Raw genomic sequence first — 21,910 nt, 5'->3', positions numbered from 1 at the left:
CAGATTGCCCAAATTCATTTAATCTATGATCCTCACCCCCATTAGAGAGATTTTTTTATCCCATGAGTCCAAATCTAGTCCCAGGGGTGAAACTACATTTTTTTCCTCACTGTACCTTGTCTAAGGTCCAGTGGGAATTTTTAAAATTCCAGTGAGAACCTTTTTTTTATTATTTGGGCCCACGCTGGAGCTAACGTTTAAAGTTTAAAAATTAACATTTTTCTTTATTAGATCAGCTAGGTCAGACTCTAGAACTATAGATGGAAGCAGAAGAATTAAACTTACAAAATGCAACATTTCTTTTTATTATTATTGAAATTGCAGGTTGTTTCTGAGAAGTATTAGATATTATTCACTATTCTGCAAGACCTTATTGTACAGCATTGCACAACCAATGTATAAGTTAATACAGCAAACTCGGTGAGAGCTGAGAGCATTCTCACATGCCAATTCAAATTGGAATGTTAGAATATAACAATTATTTTGCTTCCAAAGGCGCTCCCATTGTGCTTGGCCAAGTACATTTAGTGGTGTCAATAGACCCTTTCTAAATCATATCTGCAAGTTCACAATTAGAAGCTTTCATTTACACAAAAGTAAAATGAAGGCAAATGCCATTTTTTGTGAACACAGACAGGAAGAGCAGGTGCAACAATAGACTATAGCATGTACTGGGATGGTGGTTTCCTTGTGACTTCATGAACCCAGCTGTATACCTCGTGCAGCCATTAAGTAAAATCAATTAGATGAATATATTAAAAAATACAGCATTTGAAAAGTTGGTCTGGATATTCCTGCTGCCAGTGTGTCACTTGAGTTACACATTAGCTTTACATGGCAGCCACAGAATCTCCTATCCAATCCTGACTTCCCCCCCAGTGTCTGTCTCCATTCTTAATGATAACCAAATAAGATGTTAGGATAGGGGCAGAGGTTTCGTTCTGCTTCCACCACCGAATTGATTATAGCCACAGTGGAAAATGTAAATGCAATTACTATTGGAAACTAAATATGCCATTCTGATGTGGATTAGATTTCTTTTTTTTTGGGGGGGGGGAACATTAGAGTTAGGAAAATAAATAGATGTATTCTTCAATTTCTGTCTTGTGAGTGACAGAGGATCTAATATCTCATTTAACAAAAAAAAAAGCCCAAGCTTCATTATCACATAATGGGCTCGATGTTACCAGGGCTGCGGGTTCGCGGCGGGGGGGCTATTGGGCGCGTGGGTAATGCGCCCGGCGAAATCAGTCTGCCCCCCGCGCGATCGCAGCCTAATTGGATCCACTTACCTGGTCTTCCGGGTTCCCCACCGCTGATCTGCGCGTCGGGCGGACTGCGCATGCGCAGTAAGGTCTGTCAGCTGGAGGAGCTCTATTTAAAGGGGCAGTCCTCCACTGACAGATGCTGCAACAAACAGCAAAAATTTCAGCATGGAGCAGCCCTGGGGGAAGGCTGCAGAGGAGGTCACCTGCACCACCAACATATCGCCCACCTGCATACAGTGCAGGAGGCGCTCCAATGACCTAAGTAGGTCAGCCAAAGTGAGTACACTTACTCATTCCCCGACACTCCATCTGCCACATCACCGCCCCCACCCCACATCTCCTTCTGCACTGCCAACACTACTCTGTCACATCACCCCTCATACCCACTCAAACCTCATCCTCATCTTACCTGCACTTACTCACCTTGCTGGTACTCATCCCGCCACTACCACTCAACCCAATCCTCATACAATCTCATGGCTCTCTCTCATACTCATCCTCTCTTGCATCTCTTTCACAGTCAGCCTCACCCAACCTGCCACTACCTGTGCTGCAGCCACAGGGCATGCATCACATATGTGCAGTAGGCAGCGTAAGGCAAACATGTTGTGAGCATGAAGGGGATGCACAAGGGTGTTTGAGGGTTTGTCATGGTTTTTACTTATATTGGATTTCTGACCAACTCACATTACATATTATATTGGCACCACTACTGCCACCTCTTTGCAAATCTTGTCTGGTTTGTGCAATAATGCCCTTTCCTGAGGATCACAATGAAGACCCACAACTGATGACACCCATTGTGTCACTGCAGAGTGGTGTAGGTGTATTTGCAGGGCTCTTTTGTGCAGACGACTGAGAGACGTCGGCGATGTCCCCGGTGGCACCCTGGAAGGATGCGGAGATGAAGTTGTTGAGGGCAGTGGTGACTTTGACAGCTACAGGTAAGAAGATGGTGCTCGGGCCAACCGGGAGCAGCTCGGCATGAAGGAGGCTGCAGATATCCACGACTACATGTCGAGTGACTCTGAGCCTCCGTGTGCACTGCTGCTCAGAGAGGTCCAGGAAGCTGAGCCTCAGTCTGTGGACCCTGTGGCAAGGGTAGTGCCTTCTGCGACGCATCTCTCTCTGCGGTTGCCCTCCCTCCTGCTGTGCAGGTGGCTGTATCACAGCACTCTGTTGTGGAGCTCCACGTGTCAGAGGTGGACGGCGTGGCCAGCGAGGCTGGTGATGCTGTTCGCCCTCCGAGGAGGTCATGAATGCAGCTACGGCGGCCCCCATCCGGAAGATGTACATTTGAGGGGGTCCGCAAGGTAGGTACATGTCTCTGGGCCCCGGGGTAAGTGTGCAAGTTGGTGAATTTTCTTGTCAGGCGGAGGAGGCAAAACTGGTGGAGGCCAAACTTTGTCCCAAGTGACAGAGTGGCCTCCTGCAATGAGTGAGGGTCTCCCCACCACACCTGTCAAATCGACCTCTGCAGCTGCCACAGGCTGACAGCTACATCATGTCCATTTCAACTGGGAGTGTTTCCCCCAGTATGGGAAACAGTCCCAGTTGTCTCTAAAATCCCACCCCTCCTCACATAGTCCCTTAATCAGGTCTGTTAATGACCTGAAATATCACAGTAAATACTGTCAAGTGGCATCCCGCTGGCTTTAATTGCCTGTGGGAGTCCCACATGCGGGGGCTGCGTGTGCACGTCGGCGCGTCTGTGGGGAACCCAGAAGTGGGCGGGTTGGAGCCGGGCTCCCGACCCGCTCCGGGATTCCCCGATTTTCGGAGCCCCCCAGTCAGGAACTCACCCCATAGCGGGTGCTAAAATGAAGCCCAGTATTGCTCTTGTCTGATATGTATGGCTTTTGCTTTCAACTGGTAGGTGCCAAAGGAGTGCCAGGACATGAAAGTATCTTATTCATCTTCTTCTGCAAAACTGCAATGCTGAGTGGCTGCAGGGAGGTGGAAAGGAATTAATAACACTGTACAATTTTCCTCATTTCTTTATACCAGCAGGTAAAATACTTTTGGGCCCGCTATTGATACACCATAGGAAGCATTTCACCCAATGGCATTAATCACAAAGCCCCCTGAAATCCTTCAACCTAACACCTTGCTTCAAAAAATCACCTTGGCTTCTGCTCTGATCTTCTCATTGTTGACTTTTGCTGCTTTCTCTGCAATCTTCTTTTGACGCTGTGGCCCTCTTCCAAAAAAGATGTAGTTAACCAGGGCATACTCCAGTAGGGCCAAAAACACAAACACAAAGCAGCACATCAGGTACATATCAATAGCTTTAACATAGGGGATCTTTGGAAGGGTCTCCCGCAGATGGGTGTTGATTGTGGTCATAGTAAGTACCGTAGTAATACCTGTAAAGTATTATGTGATAATCTTGAATGTGAGATAATTAACATTTATACACTAAAATTTTCATATTAGATATACCATTTATAATGCTATAAAACTAAGAATAAAGTCATTTAAACAGTCTCGAAAAGAAGACATTCTCAAAAACTGTAAACAATAATTTTTTGCAAGGACTGTGAAGAAATAGTTTAAGAAATGTGTCAAAAAGTCAATAACAAGAAAACCAGTTTCTATGGCATTTAGTCCAATATGAACTATACTCCAGACTGTTCTTAACAATGTAACTTTTCCAAATAGCTTTATTATATCAGTCAAAAAGCTCATCACTATATCAGTAGATTTCATACTAGTTTGACATGAGTATTATTATAACACATAAACTGGATTGACAATCTACCCTGTGTGTCTTCAAGCAGGTATATACGTCAGTATGGGCAATGGAAATCAGTGAATGAACATTACTACTCCATGGAAATAGAACTGGATTTTAAAAAGTGTCAATAATAATGTAAATATTGCAAAACTGTGAAATAGAACCCGACACAAATGTACCAGAAAAAGAAACAGAAAATGCTGGAAATTCTCAGCAAGTCAGGCAGCATCTGTGGAGAAAGAAACAGAGTTAACGTTTCAGGTCGATGACCTTTCGTCAGAACTGGATGATGCTGAGTATTTCCAGCATTTTTTTCCTGGTTTTATTTCTGATTTCCAGCATCTGCAGTATTTTGGTTTTGAACAAATGTACCAGTATGAATATTGCAAGACCTTTAACTAACATCTGAAGTAAGTAATGCAGGGTACCAATACCCACAATTTTGTTTAAGTAATGTCCTAGCCAAATGATGAACGAATTATTTGATCTCAAGCCTGAGTATGCCTCCCTCAGTATACAGAGTGCTTAATGTATTGTAATGTGCCAGTACCTGCCTAAAAAGTTACAGAATGCAACTGCAGTCTGATAAAAACTATAAAACACAGGCAGAGCTCCCTGTGTGCCCTGAATGCTTGGAATTGTAATCTGATAAAGAAAATGCATCCTGGGCAGATGAAAATAGGACCACAAAAGAGCTACTTCTTCTGAATAACTCAGAAGTGCATTTACAACTGAATGAAATGATCCAAGATCCAGCATAGATCTTGTCTGTTGTGCCAAAATAAACCAAGCAGTAACAATTTACAGAAATAAAGAATTCTGCATAATCTTCTAGATCTTGAACTGAGTAAATTGCACCAAAGGCTGTCATGATAGGAGAGATATTTAGGGTATACCAATAAACCTGGAAGAAGCAACACACAATGGCCTTGAAATTCCTGGATGGGGAAGAAGGTTATGGGTAGACCTTTTGCCTAATCTCCAACATGAAGGGGGTCATGTCAAGGGAGTTCATGGGCTCGATGTTATCAGGGCTGCGGGTTCGCGGCGGGGGGGCTCACGCGCCCGGCGAAATCAGTCTGCCCCCCGCGTGATCGCAGCCTAATTGGATCCATTTACCTGGTCTTCCGGGTTCCCCACTGCTGATCTACGCGTCGGGCGGGCTGCGCATGCGCAGTAAGGTCTGTCAGCTGGAGGAGCTCTATTTAAAGGGGCAGTCCTCCACTGACAGATGCTGCAACAAATAGCAAAAATTACAGCATGGAGCAGCACAGGGGGAAGGCTGCTCCCAGTTTAATGATGCCTCACTCCAGGTATCATTAGATGGGGTGAGGAGGAGGGGGAGGACTGAGATATTTCCCCCGGTGGGCGGGAGGAAGCGGCCTGCCACTGCCACCAGGAAGGCCTGGCTTGAGGTGGCAGAGGAGGTCACCTGCACCACCAACATATCGCCCACCTGCATACAGTGCAGGAGGCGCTCCAATGACCTCAGTAGGTCAGCCAAAGTGAGTACACTTACTCATTCCCCTACACTCCATCTGCCACATCGCCGCCCCCACCCCACATCTCCTTCTGTACTGCCAACACTACTCTGTCACATCACCCCTCATACCCACTCAAACCTCATCCTCATCTTACCTGCACTTACTCACCTCGCTGGTACTCATCCCGCCACTACCACTCAACCCAATCCTCATACAATCTCATGGCTCTATCTCATACTCACCCTCTCTTGCATCTCTTTCACAGTCAGCCTCACTCAACCCGCCACTACCTGTGCTGCAGTCACAGGGCATGCATCACATATGTGCAGTAGGCAGCGTAAGGCAAACGTGTTGTGAGCATGAAGGGGATGCACAAGGGTGTTTGAGGGTTTGTCATGGTTTTTACTTATATTGAATTTCTGACCAACTCACATTACATGTTATATTGGCACCACTACTGCCACCTCTTTGCGAATCTTGTCTGGTTTGTGCAATAATGCCCTTTCCTGAGGATCACAATGAAGACCCACAACTGATGACACCCATTGTGTCACTGCAGAGTGGTGTAGGTGTATTTACAGGGCTCTTTTGTGCAAACGACTGAGAGACGTCGGCGATGTCCCCGGTGGCACCCTGGAAGGATGCGGAGGAGAAGTTGTTGAGGGCAGTGGTGACTTTGACAGCGACAGGTAAGAAGATGTTGCTCGGGCCAACTGGGAGCAGCTCGGCATGAAGGAGGCTGCAGATGTCCACGACTACACGACTCCGTGTGCACTGCTGCTCAGAGAGGTCCAGGAAGCTGAGCCTCAGTCTGTGGACCCTGTGGCGAGGGTAGTGCCCTCTGCGACGCATCTCTCTCTGCGGTTGCCCTCCCTCCTGCTGTGCAGGTGGCTGTGTCACAGCACTCTGTTGTGGAGCTCCACGTGTCAGAGGTGGACGGCGTGGACGGCGAGGCTGGTGATGCTGTTCGCCCTCTGAGGATGTCATGACTGCAGCTACGCCGGCCCCCATCCGGAAGATGTACATCTGAGGGGGTCCGCAAGGTAGGTACATGTCTCTGGACCCCGGGGTAAGTGTGCAAGTTGGTGAATTTTCTTGTCAGAAGGAGGGTGGTGGAGGCCAAACTTTGTCCCAAGTGACAGAGTGGCCTCCTGCAATGAGTGAGGGTCTCCCCCCCGCACCTGTCAAATGGACCTTTGCAGCTGCCCATTGGGTGACGCGCCCAGTGAACTCGGTGGGTTTGGCACGCGATCGTAAGTAAATTGAAGCCACTTACTTTGGCTTCCGGGTTTCGCGCTGGAAAGCTGTGCAGCGGGCGGACTGCGCACCCGCATCATAGGCTGTTAGCTGGAGGAACCCTATTTAAAGGGGCAGTCCTCCACTGACTGATGCTGCAGAAAATAGGCAAAATTACAGCATGGAGTTGCCTAGGGGAAGGCTGCTCCCAGGTTTAATGATGCCTCACTCCAGGTCTTACTGGATGGGGTGGTGAGGAGGAGGAGGAGGAGGAGGAAGAGGAGGGAGATCTTCTACCCGGCAGACGGGAGGAAGTGGCCTGCCTCTGCCACCACGAAGGCCTAGCTCGAGGTGGCAGAGGAGGTCACCAGCACCACCAACATATCACGCACCTGCATACAGTGCAGGAGGCGCTTCAATGACCTAACCAGGTCAGCCAAAGTGAGTACTCCTACTCATTCCCCTACACTCCGTCTGCCACATCACCGTCCCCATCCCACATCTCCTTCTGCACTGCCAACACTACTCTATCACATCACTCTTCACACCCACAGAACCCTCATCCTCATCTTACCTGCACTTCCTCACCTCTCCAGTACTCATCCCACCACTACCACTCAACCCAATCCTCATACAATCTCATGGCTCTGTCTCATACTGACCCTCTCATACTTCTCTTTCACGGTCAGCCTCACCCCACCTGCCACTACCTGTGCTGCAGCCAGAGGGCATGCATCACGTATGTGTAATAGGAAGCGTAAGGCAAATGTGTCGTGAGCATGAAGGGGATGCACAAGGGTGTTTGAGGGTTTGTTATGGTTTCTACTTATATTTGATTTCTGATCAACTCACATTACATATTACATTGTCACCACTACTGCCACGTCTTGGCCATTCTTGACTGGCTTGTGCAATAATGCCCTTTCATGAGGTTCTCCATGAACACCCTTGATGCCATCCATTGGGTCACCCTACAGTGGGTATATGTGTAGTTGCACGACTACTTTGTGCAGGTGCCTGTTGCACAGCACTGTGCTGTGCGGCTCCACGTGGTGGAGGTGGACAGCATGCCTGGCGAGGCTGGCGATGTTGCTCATCCTCCAATAGAGTGATGAATGCAGCAATAGACCCCCCACCCCCAACCCCATCCTGACGGTGTGAGTGTGAGGGGGTCCACAAAGTAGGTAAATGTGTTTGGACAGCAGAGTTTAGGGTATGATTTAACAATTTAGAGTGTGGAGACAACGGTGTGGTAGGCAAAACTTTGTCTGAGGTGACAGAGTGCCCTGCTGCAATGAATGAGGGTTTACCCCGCACCTGTTAAATGGACCTTTGCAGCTGCCACTGGCTACTGGCTGCAACACGTCTGTTTAAACAGGGAGTGTTTCCCCCAGCATGGGAAACACACCCTGGGTAGTCCAAAATCCGAATCCACCTAAAATCTCCAACTAATGAGATCTGTAAACGACCTCAAGTATACAGATAATGATCTTAAGTGGGATCCCGCCGGCTTTGATTGCCGGTGAGAGTCCCGCATGTGGAACCCGGAAGTGGGCGGGTTGAAGCCGGGCTCCGGACCCGCTCCAGGAATCCCCAATTTTAGGAGCCCCCCCGCCACGAACGCATCCACTCGACCATCCGAAAATTGACCCCGAAGAGTTTATATTAAAAAAATATTTTACTCGTTTAAGCCTTGGGAGTACTGCAGTTCACTTTAGAAGGTCAGATTGGCCCTGGACAGGCCATTATTTTTCTAGTCTATTTCAAGTTTCAAAAATCACTGTCTACATCTCAAACAATAATAGAGTACTCTCTATAGCTATTGAAGTGGATTGAGCTGATTGTCATACAATAAGCTATCTTGTGAGAGTATCCTCAATGAGACCTGAGTATCAAGTTTGAAAGTGGAGCATTTAGGCGTTAGGAATCTTGCATTTTCTGACAATGTTACTGAATAACATGTAAAGGTCACAAGTAACACAAGTGGTTGAAAGTATCAATCAGAAAGCTACCTGGCATTGGTACTAAATAGAAAAGTTCTCAGATTTTTAAACGACTTAACCTGGCAGTAAGTCTGTGAAAAATTCTCATTAGATGGTTAAAATATTTAAACATTTAAATGATTAAATATTCTGTCTGAGTGTATATATAGAACTTAAAATGGATGTGCTCCATAGCAGGTTGTTATTACAGGAGTTAATGCTGGAGCATGTTGAGATCTGAGTTAGGTAGTGATCATTCAGAAATAAATGGTCTTCATGTGCAGCTAGCAATAAATGGTCAATGTTTCCAGATCATGGTATGCATGATTAGGGAACTTAATTATAGTTACTCAAAATTATTTCCTGACAGTGAAACACACCATACTAATGCAGTACAGAAGGAAGAAATAAATAACAATAAGTATGCTAACCTGCAAATACTTAAAAAGTCATACCTAAAGCAACTCGTGCAGCAGATGCATCATAATTAATCCAGAAAGACACCCATGAGAGGATGGTGATCAAGATAGAGGGCATGTATGTTTGCAGAATGAAGTAACCAATGTTTCTTTTAAGTTTGAAGCTGAGGGAAAGCCTGGGGTAGGCACCTGGAAAACAATATTACATAAATACTTTAAGTTTTGGCAGTGAACAGAAAGTTAGGTCTGCAATAAATAAGTGCATAGTATTTCATTCCCAACAAGCAAAAAAAATCATTATTTTTGACTCCCTGATGTTTTAAAGGTTTCCCAGGTTGTAATCCACATTACTCATCAGTTATTACTGAAAATGAGGGATACCTGAGTGACATTTAGAAGGTTAATAATCTAATTGGGAGTAAGGTGACATAAACAACAAGGCTGAAGCTTGAACAGTTTAAAGCCAACATCTGAGGCTACAAATTTAGTGCAGCTATGGAGTCACTCCCTGCTATCTATAATTGGATGCAATGTATGTTTTCATGTTTTATGACTTTTATTTTTTACTAGTTGTTACTGTTAGTAGCTCCCATAACTGTTATCACACACAATCTATTTGATACACAATTAAATTCAAAAATAGTATTAAAGGAATTCTCTAAATCATATTTGGGAGCCTTTCCTTAGGAGCTGTCACATATTGGGAACAAAATGACATTTCAGCTCTTAAAAGTTATTTTATTTTCTAATAATGTAATCATGAATATTGGGATAGTTACAGGTATTAGTCTGTTTAAATAGAATGTAACATTGCAGCAATGTTCACTCAGAAGGCTGATTATAACCAACTTGTGATATTAATAACATATCAGAACATTAGAGTCATAGCCATTCTGTTTATGGAGCTTCCCTTTTGTAAGAAACGTGTAATTAGCACATCATGAACTCTATACAATTTATTTAAGGGGGAATTTTAACTTCACAGCGATACGTGCAGGCAAACCGTTGGGGGGGTGCAAAGCATTCCTGCTCCTCCTGGACCCACAAAAAGTGTCCAAGGTGGATGCTCCGTCCAGTAGGCCGTTAAATGACTTCAGAGTCCTTTCCACGTGATAAGACCCCAATTAGCATAAATACATGAAGCTCCTGCCTGAATCAGGTGAGCATCACAGCCTCCCGGCTTTAAGAAAGCCCTGAAGTGGAAAAAGAGCGTTAAGTGGACCATTTCGATTTCTAACTCCCATACCACCCACTTTCCGTTGGATGGAGGGAGATAAAATTCCCCCGTTAGCCTCTTAGTAAACTTCCAAGAAAATAAAGCTCTAGAAATGACTCTTCAATTGAACAAAAAATACAACCTACATTATTTAACCCTAAGCAGTGACATTGATAGGAGACATCTCCATAGTCCAAGCAGCACCAGGTCATTGTGCACGCTAGAGTTGATCCTGTGTATCTACACTTACCTTAACAACCTACAATTTCATTTTTAACTAGATTTTCATCCAGTTCTGGTTGTACATTTGGTTTCACTTACTTATCATGTTACATGGCTGACTATAACACATCCTTGATAATGTTTAATAAAAAGAATCTTAATGTGTTAGATTTTCTCCTTGTGCATTAAATGAGCCAAGTTCTTATATTAAAATTTTAAAAATCACCATTTGCCTACTGATTATGGCCTGAAATGGTAGTTATGTTTGTACTCTATTGTCTGTTTGCACTCTATTACCAGTTTCCACTCTGCCATCGTAACTTCTAAATTTACGATGACAGAGTGGAAACTGCTCCGAGGAAATTCCTGGCCAATGTTTCTGTCAAAATAGTGTCATTTTCATCCAATTCTGGCTCTTATGAGTTGTACATTTTGTTTCACTTACTTATCATGTTACATGGCTGACTATAACACATCCAAGATAATGTTCTGCTAATATTATAGACAGTAGTTTATAGCTATGTGTGGAGGGATAAATTATAAAGTATTACTTACACCTGTTAATCTACCTCCCTCCTACATTTTATAAGATTCCATCCTCCTGAATAGAGTAAGTGGAGGGTAGGAAGAGAGGGAAGAAAAAAATTCCAACTTGAGTGATCTCTTATTGAACGCTTTTCCAAATAAAGTGATACACAGACAAGTCATGATTAGTAGTGAGTCCTTAATAGAGAACTGCTGAACAGTGGCCTAGAATTGCATTCATGCAAGATTAATTTAGACAGAAACGTTTTGGTGAAAAATTGGATAGACTGTTGCTTGAAATTGTATTACAATGTTGAGACAGCAATGTACCAGAAAAAATATAGAAAGCTAGTTTATATGTCTGATTGAGTGTGTAACATTTCCATACAGTTTGTAAGGCTATAAACGATTGGAATGCATTATACTGAGCTGTTTTTCAGATCGTACAAGTCAATTGGAACTTGAAGCAGGGCTTATCTGTTCATAGAAGCAGGACCACTTTTGTGCATGGTTAGAGGAGAAGTATAGCAAAACTGGGCACATCTATCTAAATTTCAGCCAGTAAGGCACAACACTTCACCATCAAGTCTATGACAAATGTCCTTGTCCTTATAGATTGGAAGATTGGGGAGATTTAGAGGTATTAGGACTCAATTTTGTGTAACGGTTTTGCCTTAGACCAGAAGGTTGTAGGTTTGAGTCCAAAGTCCCAGACCAGGTCTTGAGGGTGTAATCTAAACTGACACTGCAGTGCTTGTAGAGATAAAAGTGTGCATTACTGAGGAAGTGTTGCATTGTTGAGGATTGGTAGTTTGGTTCAGGTGTTAAGCACAGGTGCCGATTATTCAATTCAGATTTTTCTAAACCTTGTGTTTTCTTGATTGCTTCAAGAAAGAAACAGATATGTAATGGGATTTATAATAATTTTTATGAATTGCAGACATTGTAAAACCTGTGGAGCTAGATGGAACAGAATAGGTCCCATTTAATTTGCATAATTCCACAGCACTGACAGCAACAGAGAAACATGTGCAAGGCATTTAAAAGTTGCAATCATAACTTTAATTTAGTGGTTTGAGAAGGGCAGTACAAAACTTTGGAGCTGATTTTAACTGTTCTCGTCGTGTGGGAAATGATTGGCAGCGGGTGTGTCGCCCATTTTATACCCACTCAATTTTCCTTTTCATTGAGGTCCAAGAAAATTTACTATCTAGTTCAGGACCTTCCCATTTATATATTAAATTTCAAACAAACAGATATCCATTATTCTTGATATAAACCACTCGATTAGATTACAGTCTTGCAATCAATCCAAGGTATCTCTGTTACCTCTATGTATAATCTGAAAGATAATCTACATATTACAACTCCAAATTAGCATTAAGGTATTACATCTGATCAATAGTGGAATTGGCCCAAGAAGAATATGTAGCCCTGGTTGGCTTCTACGAGAGACATGAGGATGCCTTGGTGCTTTGCAATACCATCTCATAACAAACAAGAATTAAGTTGTGGGGCTGGCTCTTGGACAGGCTGCAATAACTTGACCAGACACAGGTAATTTTATTCCCTGGACTATCATGACATTTTACAGCGAAAACCTCAGACTCAGCAACAGATTTTAAATCCCATTAGTAATAACTAAGATGTTTAGAGACAGCATTGTGAATTTTTACAGTGCATTATTATTAACAAAATGCTCTCAACATTGTTAGTTTTAAAAAGTGCTTTTAACATAATTGGACAGCACTCTGGTGGACTGAATACTAATAGTTTATTTGAAGCAGATTATTTTTGAAACTGGCACTTATTTGATTCGTGAAATCTGCAATGTATCACACAACACAAACACAGTGATGGCAGCATTTTAAACTGTTCTTGATTACTGGTTCCATTGTTTCTATATTTATAACAAACCATTTAGTGGGGAGAGGTAGAAAGAGAAATCTGTTAAATTAGAGGAAGATTCTCATATTTGGTTAATATATTACAAATCATTCCACAACTGCAATTCAGGTGCAAATGTTAAGTCATTTACCAATGTTATAATAAATGCAAATTTAAAAAATAAAAACTTCTGCTTGCTATTTTCCACCACACTATGGGGTCAATCAATATTGAGCCCTAGGCCGGCAGCAATGTAAGTGTAGGAGGGTACACTTCTGCTTCTCCAAGCCCCATAAAAAAACTCAAACTTACCTTTGCTGAACCTCATCGGCTCTATCGACCATGGTGTAAGAATTAACCCAATAACAGATATAATTTAGTATAATTATAATCAATAGTACAATCATAGAATCACAGAAGTTACAACATGGAAACAGGCCCTTCGGCCCAACATGTCCATGTCGCCCAGTTTGTACCACTAAGCTAGTCCCAATTGCCTGCACTTGGCCCATATCCCTCTATACCCATCTTACCCATGTAACTGTCCAAATGCTTTTTAAAAGACAAAATTGTACCCGCCTCTACTACTGCCTCTGGCAGTTCGTTCCAGACACTCACCACTCTTTGAGTGAAAAAATTGCCCCTCTGGACCCTTTTGTATCTCTCCCCTCTCACCTTAAATCTATGTCCCCTCGTTATAGACTCCCCTACCTTTGGGAAAAGATTTTGACTATCTACCTTATCTATGCCCCTCATTATTTTATAGACTTCTATAAGATCACCCCTTAACCTCCTACTCTCCAGGGAAAAAAGTCCCAGTCTATCTAACCTCTCCCTATAAGTCAAACCATCAAGTCCCGGTAGCATCCTAGTAAATCTTTTCTGCACTCTTTCTAGTTTAATAATATCCTTTCTATAATAGGGTGACCAGAACTGTACACAGTATTCCAAGTGTGGCCTTACTAATGTCTTGTACAACTTCAACAAGACATCCCAACTCCTGTATTCAATGTTCTGACCAATGAAACCAAGCATGCCGAATGCCTTCTTCACCACCCTATCCACCTGTGACTCCACTTTCAAGGAGCTATGAACCTGTACTCCTAGATCTCTTTGTTCTGTAACTCTCCCCAACGCCCTACCATTAACGGAGTAGGTCCTGGCCCGATTCGATCTACCAAAATGCATCACCTCACATTTATCTAAATTAAACTCCATCTGCCATTCATCGGCCCACTGGCCCAATTTATCAAGATCCCGTTGCAATCCTAGATAACCTTCTTCACTGTCCACAATGCCACCAATCTTGGTGTCATCTGCAAACTTACTAACCATGCCTCCTAAATTCTCATCCAAATCATTAATATAAATAACAAATAACAGCGGACCCAGCACCGATCCCTGAGGCACACCGCTGGACACAGGCCTCCAGTTTGAAAAACAACCCTCTACAACCACCCTCTGTCTTCTGTCGTCAAGCCAATTTTGTATCCAATTGGCTACCTCACCTTGGATCCCATGAGATTTAACCTTATGTAATAACCTACCATGCGGTACCTTGTCAAAGGCTTTGCTGAAGTCCATGTAGACCACGTCTACTGCACAGCCCTCATCTATCTTCTTGGTTACCCCTTCAAAAAACTCAATCAAATTCGTGAGACATGATTTTCCTCTCACAAAACCATGCTGACTGTTCCTAATCAGTCCCTGCCTCTCCAAATGCCTGTAGATCCTGTCCCTCAGAATACCCTCGAACAACTTACCCACTACAGATGTCAGGCTCACCGGTCTGTAGTTCCCAGGCTTTTCCCTGCCGCCCTTCTTAAACAAAGGCACAACATTTGCTACCCTCCAATCTTCAGGCACCTCACCTGTAGCGGTGGATGATTCAAATATCTCTGCTAGGGGACCCGCAATTTCCTCCCTAACCTCCCATAACGTCCTGGGATACATTTCATCAGGTCCCGGAGATTTATCTACCTTGATGCGCGTTAAGACTTCAAGCACCTCCCTCTCTGTAATATGTACACTCCTCAAGACATCATTATTTATTTCCCCAAGTTCCCTAACATCCATGCCTTTCTCAACCGTAAATACCGATGTGAAATATTCATTCAGGATCTCACCCATCTCTTGTGGTTCCGCACATAGATGACCTTGTTGACCCTTAAGAGGCCCTACTCTCTCCCTAGTTACTCTTTTGCCCTTTATGTATTTGCAGAAGCTCTTTGGATTCTCCTTTGCCTTATCTGCCAAAGCAACCTCATGTCCCCTTTTTGCCCTCCTGATTTCTCTCTTAACTCTACTCCAGCAATCTCTATACTCTTCAAGGGATCCACTTGATCCCAGCTGCCTATGCATGTCATATGTCTCCTTCTTCTTTTTGACTAGGGCCTCAATCTCCCGAGTCATCCAAGGTTCCCTACTTCTACCAGCCTTGCCCTTCACTTTATAAGGAATGTGCTTACCCTGAACCCTGGTTAACACACTTTTGAAAGCCTCCCACTTACCAGACGTCCCTTTGCCTGCCAACAGACTCTCCCAATCAACTTCTGAAAGTTCCTGTCTAATACCATCAAAATTGGCCTTTCCCCAATTTAGAATTTTAACTTTTGGGCCAGACCTATCATTCTCCATAGCTATCTTAAAACTAATGGAATTATGATCACTGGTCCCAAAGTGATCCCTCACTAACACAATGGAACTGCATGGCACACAATCCGACCAGTTCCACTCATATCAAATCGTTCTCCCTGCTATTATAACCATTTAAAATACTTACAATATGTCAATACTTCCAACAAAATAATGGAGAGAAGAATTTGATATGAGCGCATTGAGTGACAATAATGTGCACTTATATAGTGCCTCTAACGCATTAAAATATCCCAAAGCACAGAGGTGAAAATAACTGGAAACTGATCAGTAATGGGAGGAGTTAGGAGTGGTAACCAAAAGCATAATCAAAAAGGTAGGCTTTGGAAGAAGGGAGATAGCAAGGCAGAGCAGTTTAGGGAAAGTATTCCAGAGGTGGCTGAAGACTCTGGCACCAAAAGTGGAGTGGATGTGAAACAGGCCAGAATGAAAATATCAGGGAGAACATGCAAGAACATAGGACTGAAGGAGGTTGTAACAGGGATGTGTAAGCTGTGGAAACCTGCGGGTTAAGAACTTTGAAATTGACATGTTAGGGAATAGGGAGCCAATGAAGGTTGTTGCAGATTAGGGTGATAGGGGAGCAGGACTCAGTGGAGTATAGAATGCGGGTGAAGGGCAAAACCTGGGATGCCAGTAAAGATAGCATTGGAATCATTACGTAGAGGTGACAAAAGCATGGAAAAGTGTTTTAGCAGCAGTGGGAAGAGATGGTGTAGAGGCAGATGATTTTGCGAAGGTGGGAATAGACAGTCTTGGTGGACCATTAAGGAGAAACGGTGGAGGAGGTTTGAGTAGTCATCTTTGTTGAATGGTGTGGAGATGGTCAAGGAAGGCACGCATTGTCTTTGCAGTCATAGAGGATGTTGTTAGTGTCTTTGACCAACAGTCTCAGTGCTGTGGGCAGAGCAGAAACTGGATTGAAAGGATTCAAAGAGTAAGTGAAGGGAAAGGTGGACATGGAACTTGGTGACAAAACTTTTAAGAGGATGTGGGGGTTAAAAACAGGGCAGAGGTTGGAAAGGATGGAGGAATAGAGTAGTTTTTTTTAAGAAGGAGTATGATGGCAGTATAAAAAGACGGGAGGAGACAGCTTGAGGAAAGGTAGCCATTGACTATGTCAATGAGCATCGGGACAAAGAGAGGTAATTGTGTGATGAGGAATTAAGTCAGAAGGAGTTGAGGACAAAGGAGCTGGATCTCATGAGGGCACTGAGCTTGATAAGACTGGGGTGAGAAAAGCTGCAGAGTAATAAGGGGTTGGGGAAAATATACAGGAGACATGGGGAGGAGAATGGGAAGGAGCCAGCAGAGATAGTGCAGTAGGTGGTCTTGATCTTTCAGACTAAGAAATCCATAAGCTCTTAACATTTGCTAATGGAGGTTAAGGTGGAAAGAGCAGAGGAAAGGTTTAGAAGAGGCAGTTTTTTGTTGAAAAGAGGAGCCTATGTTTCACTTAACCTTCCTATAGCAAGAGGAGGATTAGGACAAGAATAGGAAGGTGCTGTAATCAAAGCAGATCTACTAGGCAACTAGGCCAATCACGCACCATCTGCACTTCAGTTCCCCCCACCACCCTTAGATTTAAGGGTGCAGAAATAGGAATTTTACTGGGGGAATAGTAAAGTTGGGAACAGTGAGGGACTTGAAGGAGAGGAGAGTATCAAAAGCAGAAGTGAGGAAGCTGTTGAGCAAGTCAGGTGCAGCCACTGTGTTGAGGTGGGTGGATGGTCAGGGAGAGGAAAAGAAAAAAATGTCATTGATATAGCGCCTGGCATGTCGTCAGGACATCCTGAAGTGCTTCACAGCCAATGGATTACTTTTGAAATGTAGTCACTATTGTTTATAGGCAAACACGGTAGGTAATTTGTGCACAAAAAGGTCCCAGAAACAGCACTGAAATGAATGACCCACTAATCTGTTTTGGTGGTGTTGGTTGAGGGATTAATGTTGTCTATGACACTGGGAGAACTGTATGCTCTTCAAATAGTGCCATGGGATTAGTCGCACTCCCCTGCTCCTTCACCATAGCCCTATAAATTTTTTCCTTCAAATATTTATCCAATTCCCTTTTGAAAGTTACTATCAAATCTGCTTCCAGCACCCTTTCAGGCATTGCATTCCAGATCATAATAACTTGCTGCATAAAAAAATGTTTCCTCATTTAGCTTCTGGTTCTTATGCCAATCATCTTAAATCTGTGTCCTCTGGTTACTGACTCTTCTGCCACTGGAAACAGTTTCTCCTTATTTCCTCTATCAAAAGTGTTCATGAGTTTGAATGCCTCTATCAAATCTCATCTGAACCTTCTCTGCTCTCAGGAAAACAACCCCAGCTTCTTCAGTCTCTCCACATAACTGAAGTCCCTCATCCCTGGTACCATTCTAGTAAATCTCTTCTGCATCCTCTCGAAGGCCTTGACATCCTTCCTAAAGTGTAGTGCCCAGAATTGAACACAATACTCCAGCTGAGGCCTAACCAGTGTTTTATAAAGGTTTAGCATAACTTCCTTGCTTTTGTACTCTATGCCTCTATTAATGAAGCCCACATGCTTTTTTAACAGCCTTCTCAACTTGTCCTGCCACCTTCAAAGATTTGTGTATATACACCCTGAGTTCTCTCTGTTCCTGCACTCCCTTTAAAATTGCACCATTTAGTTTATATTCCCTCTTCTCATTCTTCCTATCAAAATGTATCACTTCACACTTCTCTGCATTAAATTTCATCTGCCATGTGTCTGCTCATTTCAGCAGTCTATGTCCTCCTGAAATCTGTTACTATCCTCGACATTGTTTACTACATTTCTAAGTTTCGTGTTATCTGTAAACTTTGAAATTATACTCTGTATACCCAAGTCCAGGTCATTAATCAAAAAAAGCTGTGGTCTTAATACCGACCCCCGGGGAATACCACTGTATACTTCCCTCCAGTCTGAAACACAACTGTTCACCACTACTTTCTTAGCCAATTTTGTATCCACGCTGCCACTGTCCCTTTTATCCCATGGGTTTCAATTTTGCTAACAAGTGTATTATGCGATTCTTTATCAAATGCCTTTTGGAAGTCCGTATACACAACATCAACCACACTACCCTCCTCAACCCTCTCCATTACTTCATCAAAGAACTCAATCAAGTTAGTCAAACACGATTTTTCTTTAACAAATCCGTGCTGACTTTCATTTATTAGCCCATAGTTTTCCAAATGCCAATTAATTTTGTCCCGCATTTTTGTCTCTAGAGGCGGCAGAGAGGAGCGAGGCCTACAAAGGAAGCGTGAGCAGAGCGAGGAGCGGCAGCGGCAGAGAGGAGCAAAGCCTATGAAGGAGGCCTCAATCGGAGAACCCGAGGGTCAGGGAGAGAGGTAAAAAAAAAACTAAAGTGACGTCAGCACAAGGGAAGGAGCTGATTGGTGAGTGTTTCTTTTCTGTCCAGATCAGGGATAAGTCTCAAGTTTATTTCTGGTAAGTTTAATTAGTAGTCTAATAAATAGAGGCATGGCAGGGCACCTCAGTCCTCTCGAATGCACATCCTGTGCCTTGTGAGAACTCCAGGACGCTTCTTGTGTCCTCAACAACCACGTGAAGGAATTGTCGTCAGCTGGAGGAGCTCGAGCTCCGGGTTTCAGAATTTGAGCAGCAGCTGGCATCACGACAGTGCATCTGTGAGGCTGAGAGCTACGTGGATAGCAAGTTTCAAGAGGTGGTCACCCCGCAGCTTAAGAGTGTGCAGGCAGATTGGGAATGGGTGACTGCCAGACAGACAAGGATGACCAGGCAGTTAGTGCAGGAGTCCCCTCACTCTCTAACCGGTATTCTTACTGGTGAGGGCGATGGTTCCTCTGGGGAGTACAGCCAGAGTCAAGTCCACGGCACCATGGGTGGCTTAGCTCTATTGGGGGGGAGGAGGAAGGTCAGGAAAGCAATAGTGATAGGGGATTCAATAGTTAGGGGAACAGACAGGTGTTTCTGCGGCCGCAGGCGTGATTCCAGGATGGTATGTTGCCTCCTTGGTGCCAGGGTCAAGGATGTCACTGAGCAGCTGTAGAACATTCTGGGGGGTGGGGGGGAGGGTGAACAGCCAGAGGTCGTGTTCCATTTCGGTACCAATGACATAGGTAGAAAGAGGGATGAGGTCCTGCAGGCAGATTTTAGGAAGCTAGGAAAGAGATTAATAAGCAAGACCTCAAAGGTAGTAATCTCCGGATTACTCACGGTGCCACGCGCTAGTGAGTACAGAAATAGAAGGATAGTGCAAATGAATGAGTGGCTAGAGAGATGGTGCAGGAGGGAGGGCTTTAGATTCCTGAGGCATTGGGAATGGTTCTGGTGGAGGTGGGACATGTTCAAGCCGGATGGGTTGCACTTCAACAGGGCAGGGACCAATATCGCCTGGGAAGGTTTCCTGGTGCTGTTGGGGAGGGTTTAAAATAGCTTGGCAGAGGGATGGGAACCTGAGCATAGATTCAGAAGGGAGAGAAGCAGAGCTGGAAATGGAAGGCAGAAAATTAGTAAGCGAGTTTGGAAGGGAGAGGGAACAAAGGCTAGAAATAGACAACAAAGGAATTTGGCAGTGCTTATTGGCATATACTTCAATGCAAGGAGTCTCGTGAATAAGGCAGATGAGCTGATGGCAGAGATAGACATGTGGAAGTATGATATTATAGCTGTTACTGAAACTTGGCTTAAAGGGCAGGAATGGCAGCTCAACATTCCTGGTTACAGTGTTTTCAGATGAGATAGAGGGGGATAAAAAAGGAGGGGGGTGGTCGCAATATTGGTTAAAGAAACAATTACAGCTGTGAGGAGGGATGATATGTTAGAAAGATCATCTAATTAGGCCATATGGGTTGAACTGAAGAACAAAAAAGGAGTGCTGAGAGTGTACTATAGACCCCCAAACAGTCAGAGGGAGATAGAAGAGCAAATATGTAGGCAAATATTTGAGACATGCAAAAACAATAGGGCAGTAATAGTAGGGGATTTCAACTACCCTAATATTGACTGGGATAGAATCAGTGTAAAAGGTACAGAGGGCGCAGAATTCTTAAAATGCATTCAGGAGAACTTTTTTAGCCAGTACGTAGCAAGCCCAACAAGAGAGGGGGCAGTTCTGGATTTAGTTTTAGGGAATGAAGCTTGGCAGGTAGAAGGGGTATCAGTGGGAGAGCATTTTGATGGTAGTGATCATAATTCAGTTAGATTTAGTGCAGTTATGGAAAAGGACAAAGATAGACCAGGAGTAAAAATTCTCAATTGGGGAAAGGCCAATTTTATTAAGCTGAGATGTGATTTAGCAAAATTGGACTGGAAACAGCTACTTGAAGGTAAATCAGTGTCAGAGCAGTGGGAGGCATTCAAGGAGGAAATAGTAAGGGTTCAGAGCAAATATGTTCCCACAAAGAAAAAAGGTGGGACTCCCAAATCTACAGCCCCCTGGATGTCAAGGAGTATACAGGGTAGGATAAGGCATAAAAGGGAAGCTTATGTCAGATACCGAGAGCTCAATACTGCAGAAAGCCTAGAGGAGTATAGAAAGTGTAGGGATGAAATTAAAAAGGAAATCAGGAAAGCAAAGAAAGGGCTTGAAAAAATACTGGCAAGTAAAATCAAGGAAAACCCAAAGATGTTTTATAAATACATAAAGAGCAAGAGGATAACTAAGGAAAGAATAGGGCCAAAAAGGTAATCTGTGTGTGGAAGTGGAAGACGTGGATATGGTTCTTAATGAATACTTTGCGTCTGTCTTCAGAAAAGAGAGGGGCGATGCAGACATTGTAGTTAAGGAGGAGTGTGAAATGTTGGATGGGATAAACATAGTGAGAGAGGAAATGATAAGGGGTTTAGAATCTTTGAAAGTAGATAAATCGCCAGGCCTGGATGAAATGTATCCCAGGCAGTTAAGAGAAGCAAGGGAGGAAATAGCGGAGGCTCTGATCATCATTTTCCAATCCTCTCTGGGTACAGGCGTGGTGCCAGAGGACTGGAGCACTGCTAACTTTGTACCGTTGTTTAAAAAAGGAGAAAGGGATAGACTGAGTAATTACAGACCAGTCAGCCTAATCTTGGTGGTGGGCAAATTACTGGAAAAAATTCTGAGGGACAGTATTAATCATCATTTAGAAAGGCACAGATCAATCAAGGACAGTCAGCATGAATTTGTTAAGGGAAGGTCATGTCTGACTAACTTGATTGAATTTTTTGAAGAGGTAACAAGGAGGGTTGATGAGGGTAGCACATTTGATGTGGTCTGCATGGATTTTAGCAAGGCTTTTGACAAG

At 43.7% G+C, this 21,910-nt stretch overlaps 1 protein-coding gene across 2 annotated transcripts in view; it reads right to left on the bottom strand.

The window, feature by feature from the left end:
• gabrb2a (gamma-aminobutyric acid type A receptor subunit beta2a) overlaps positions 1-21,910 on the bottom strand; it is a 302,038-nt gene that overhangs the window by 4,895 nt on the left and 275,233 nt on the right. For both annotated transcript variants that reach the window (XM_067996136.1, XM_067996135.1), the window contains 2 exons: positions 9,163-9,315; positions 3,393-3,634 (listed from right to left, as the gene is read on the bottom strand). In XM_067996136.1, coding sequence (XP_067852237.1) covers positions 3,393-3,634; positions 9,163-9,315 — 395 coding nt within the window. The remainder of the gene's footprint in view (positions 1-3,392; positions 3,635-9,162; positions 9,316-21,910) is intronic.

The sequence above is a fragment of the Heptranchias perlo genome, chromosome 14 (assembly GCF_035084215.1).
Source record: "Heptranchias perlo isolate sHepPer1 chromosome 14, sHepPer1.hap1, whole genome shotgun sequence".
NCBI lineage: Eukaryota > Metazoa > Chordata > Chondrichthyes > Hexanchiformes > Hexanchidae > Heptranchias > Heptranchias perlo.
The sequence above is the reverse complement of the archived record's forward strand: the minus strand, read 5'-3'. Positions and strand labels throughout refer to the sequence as shown.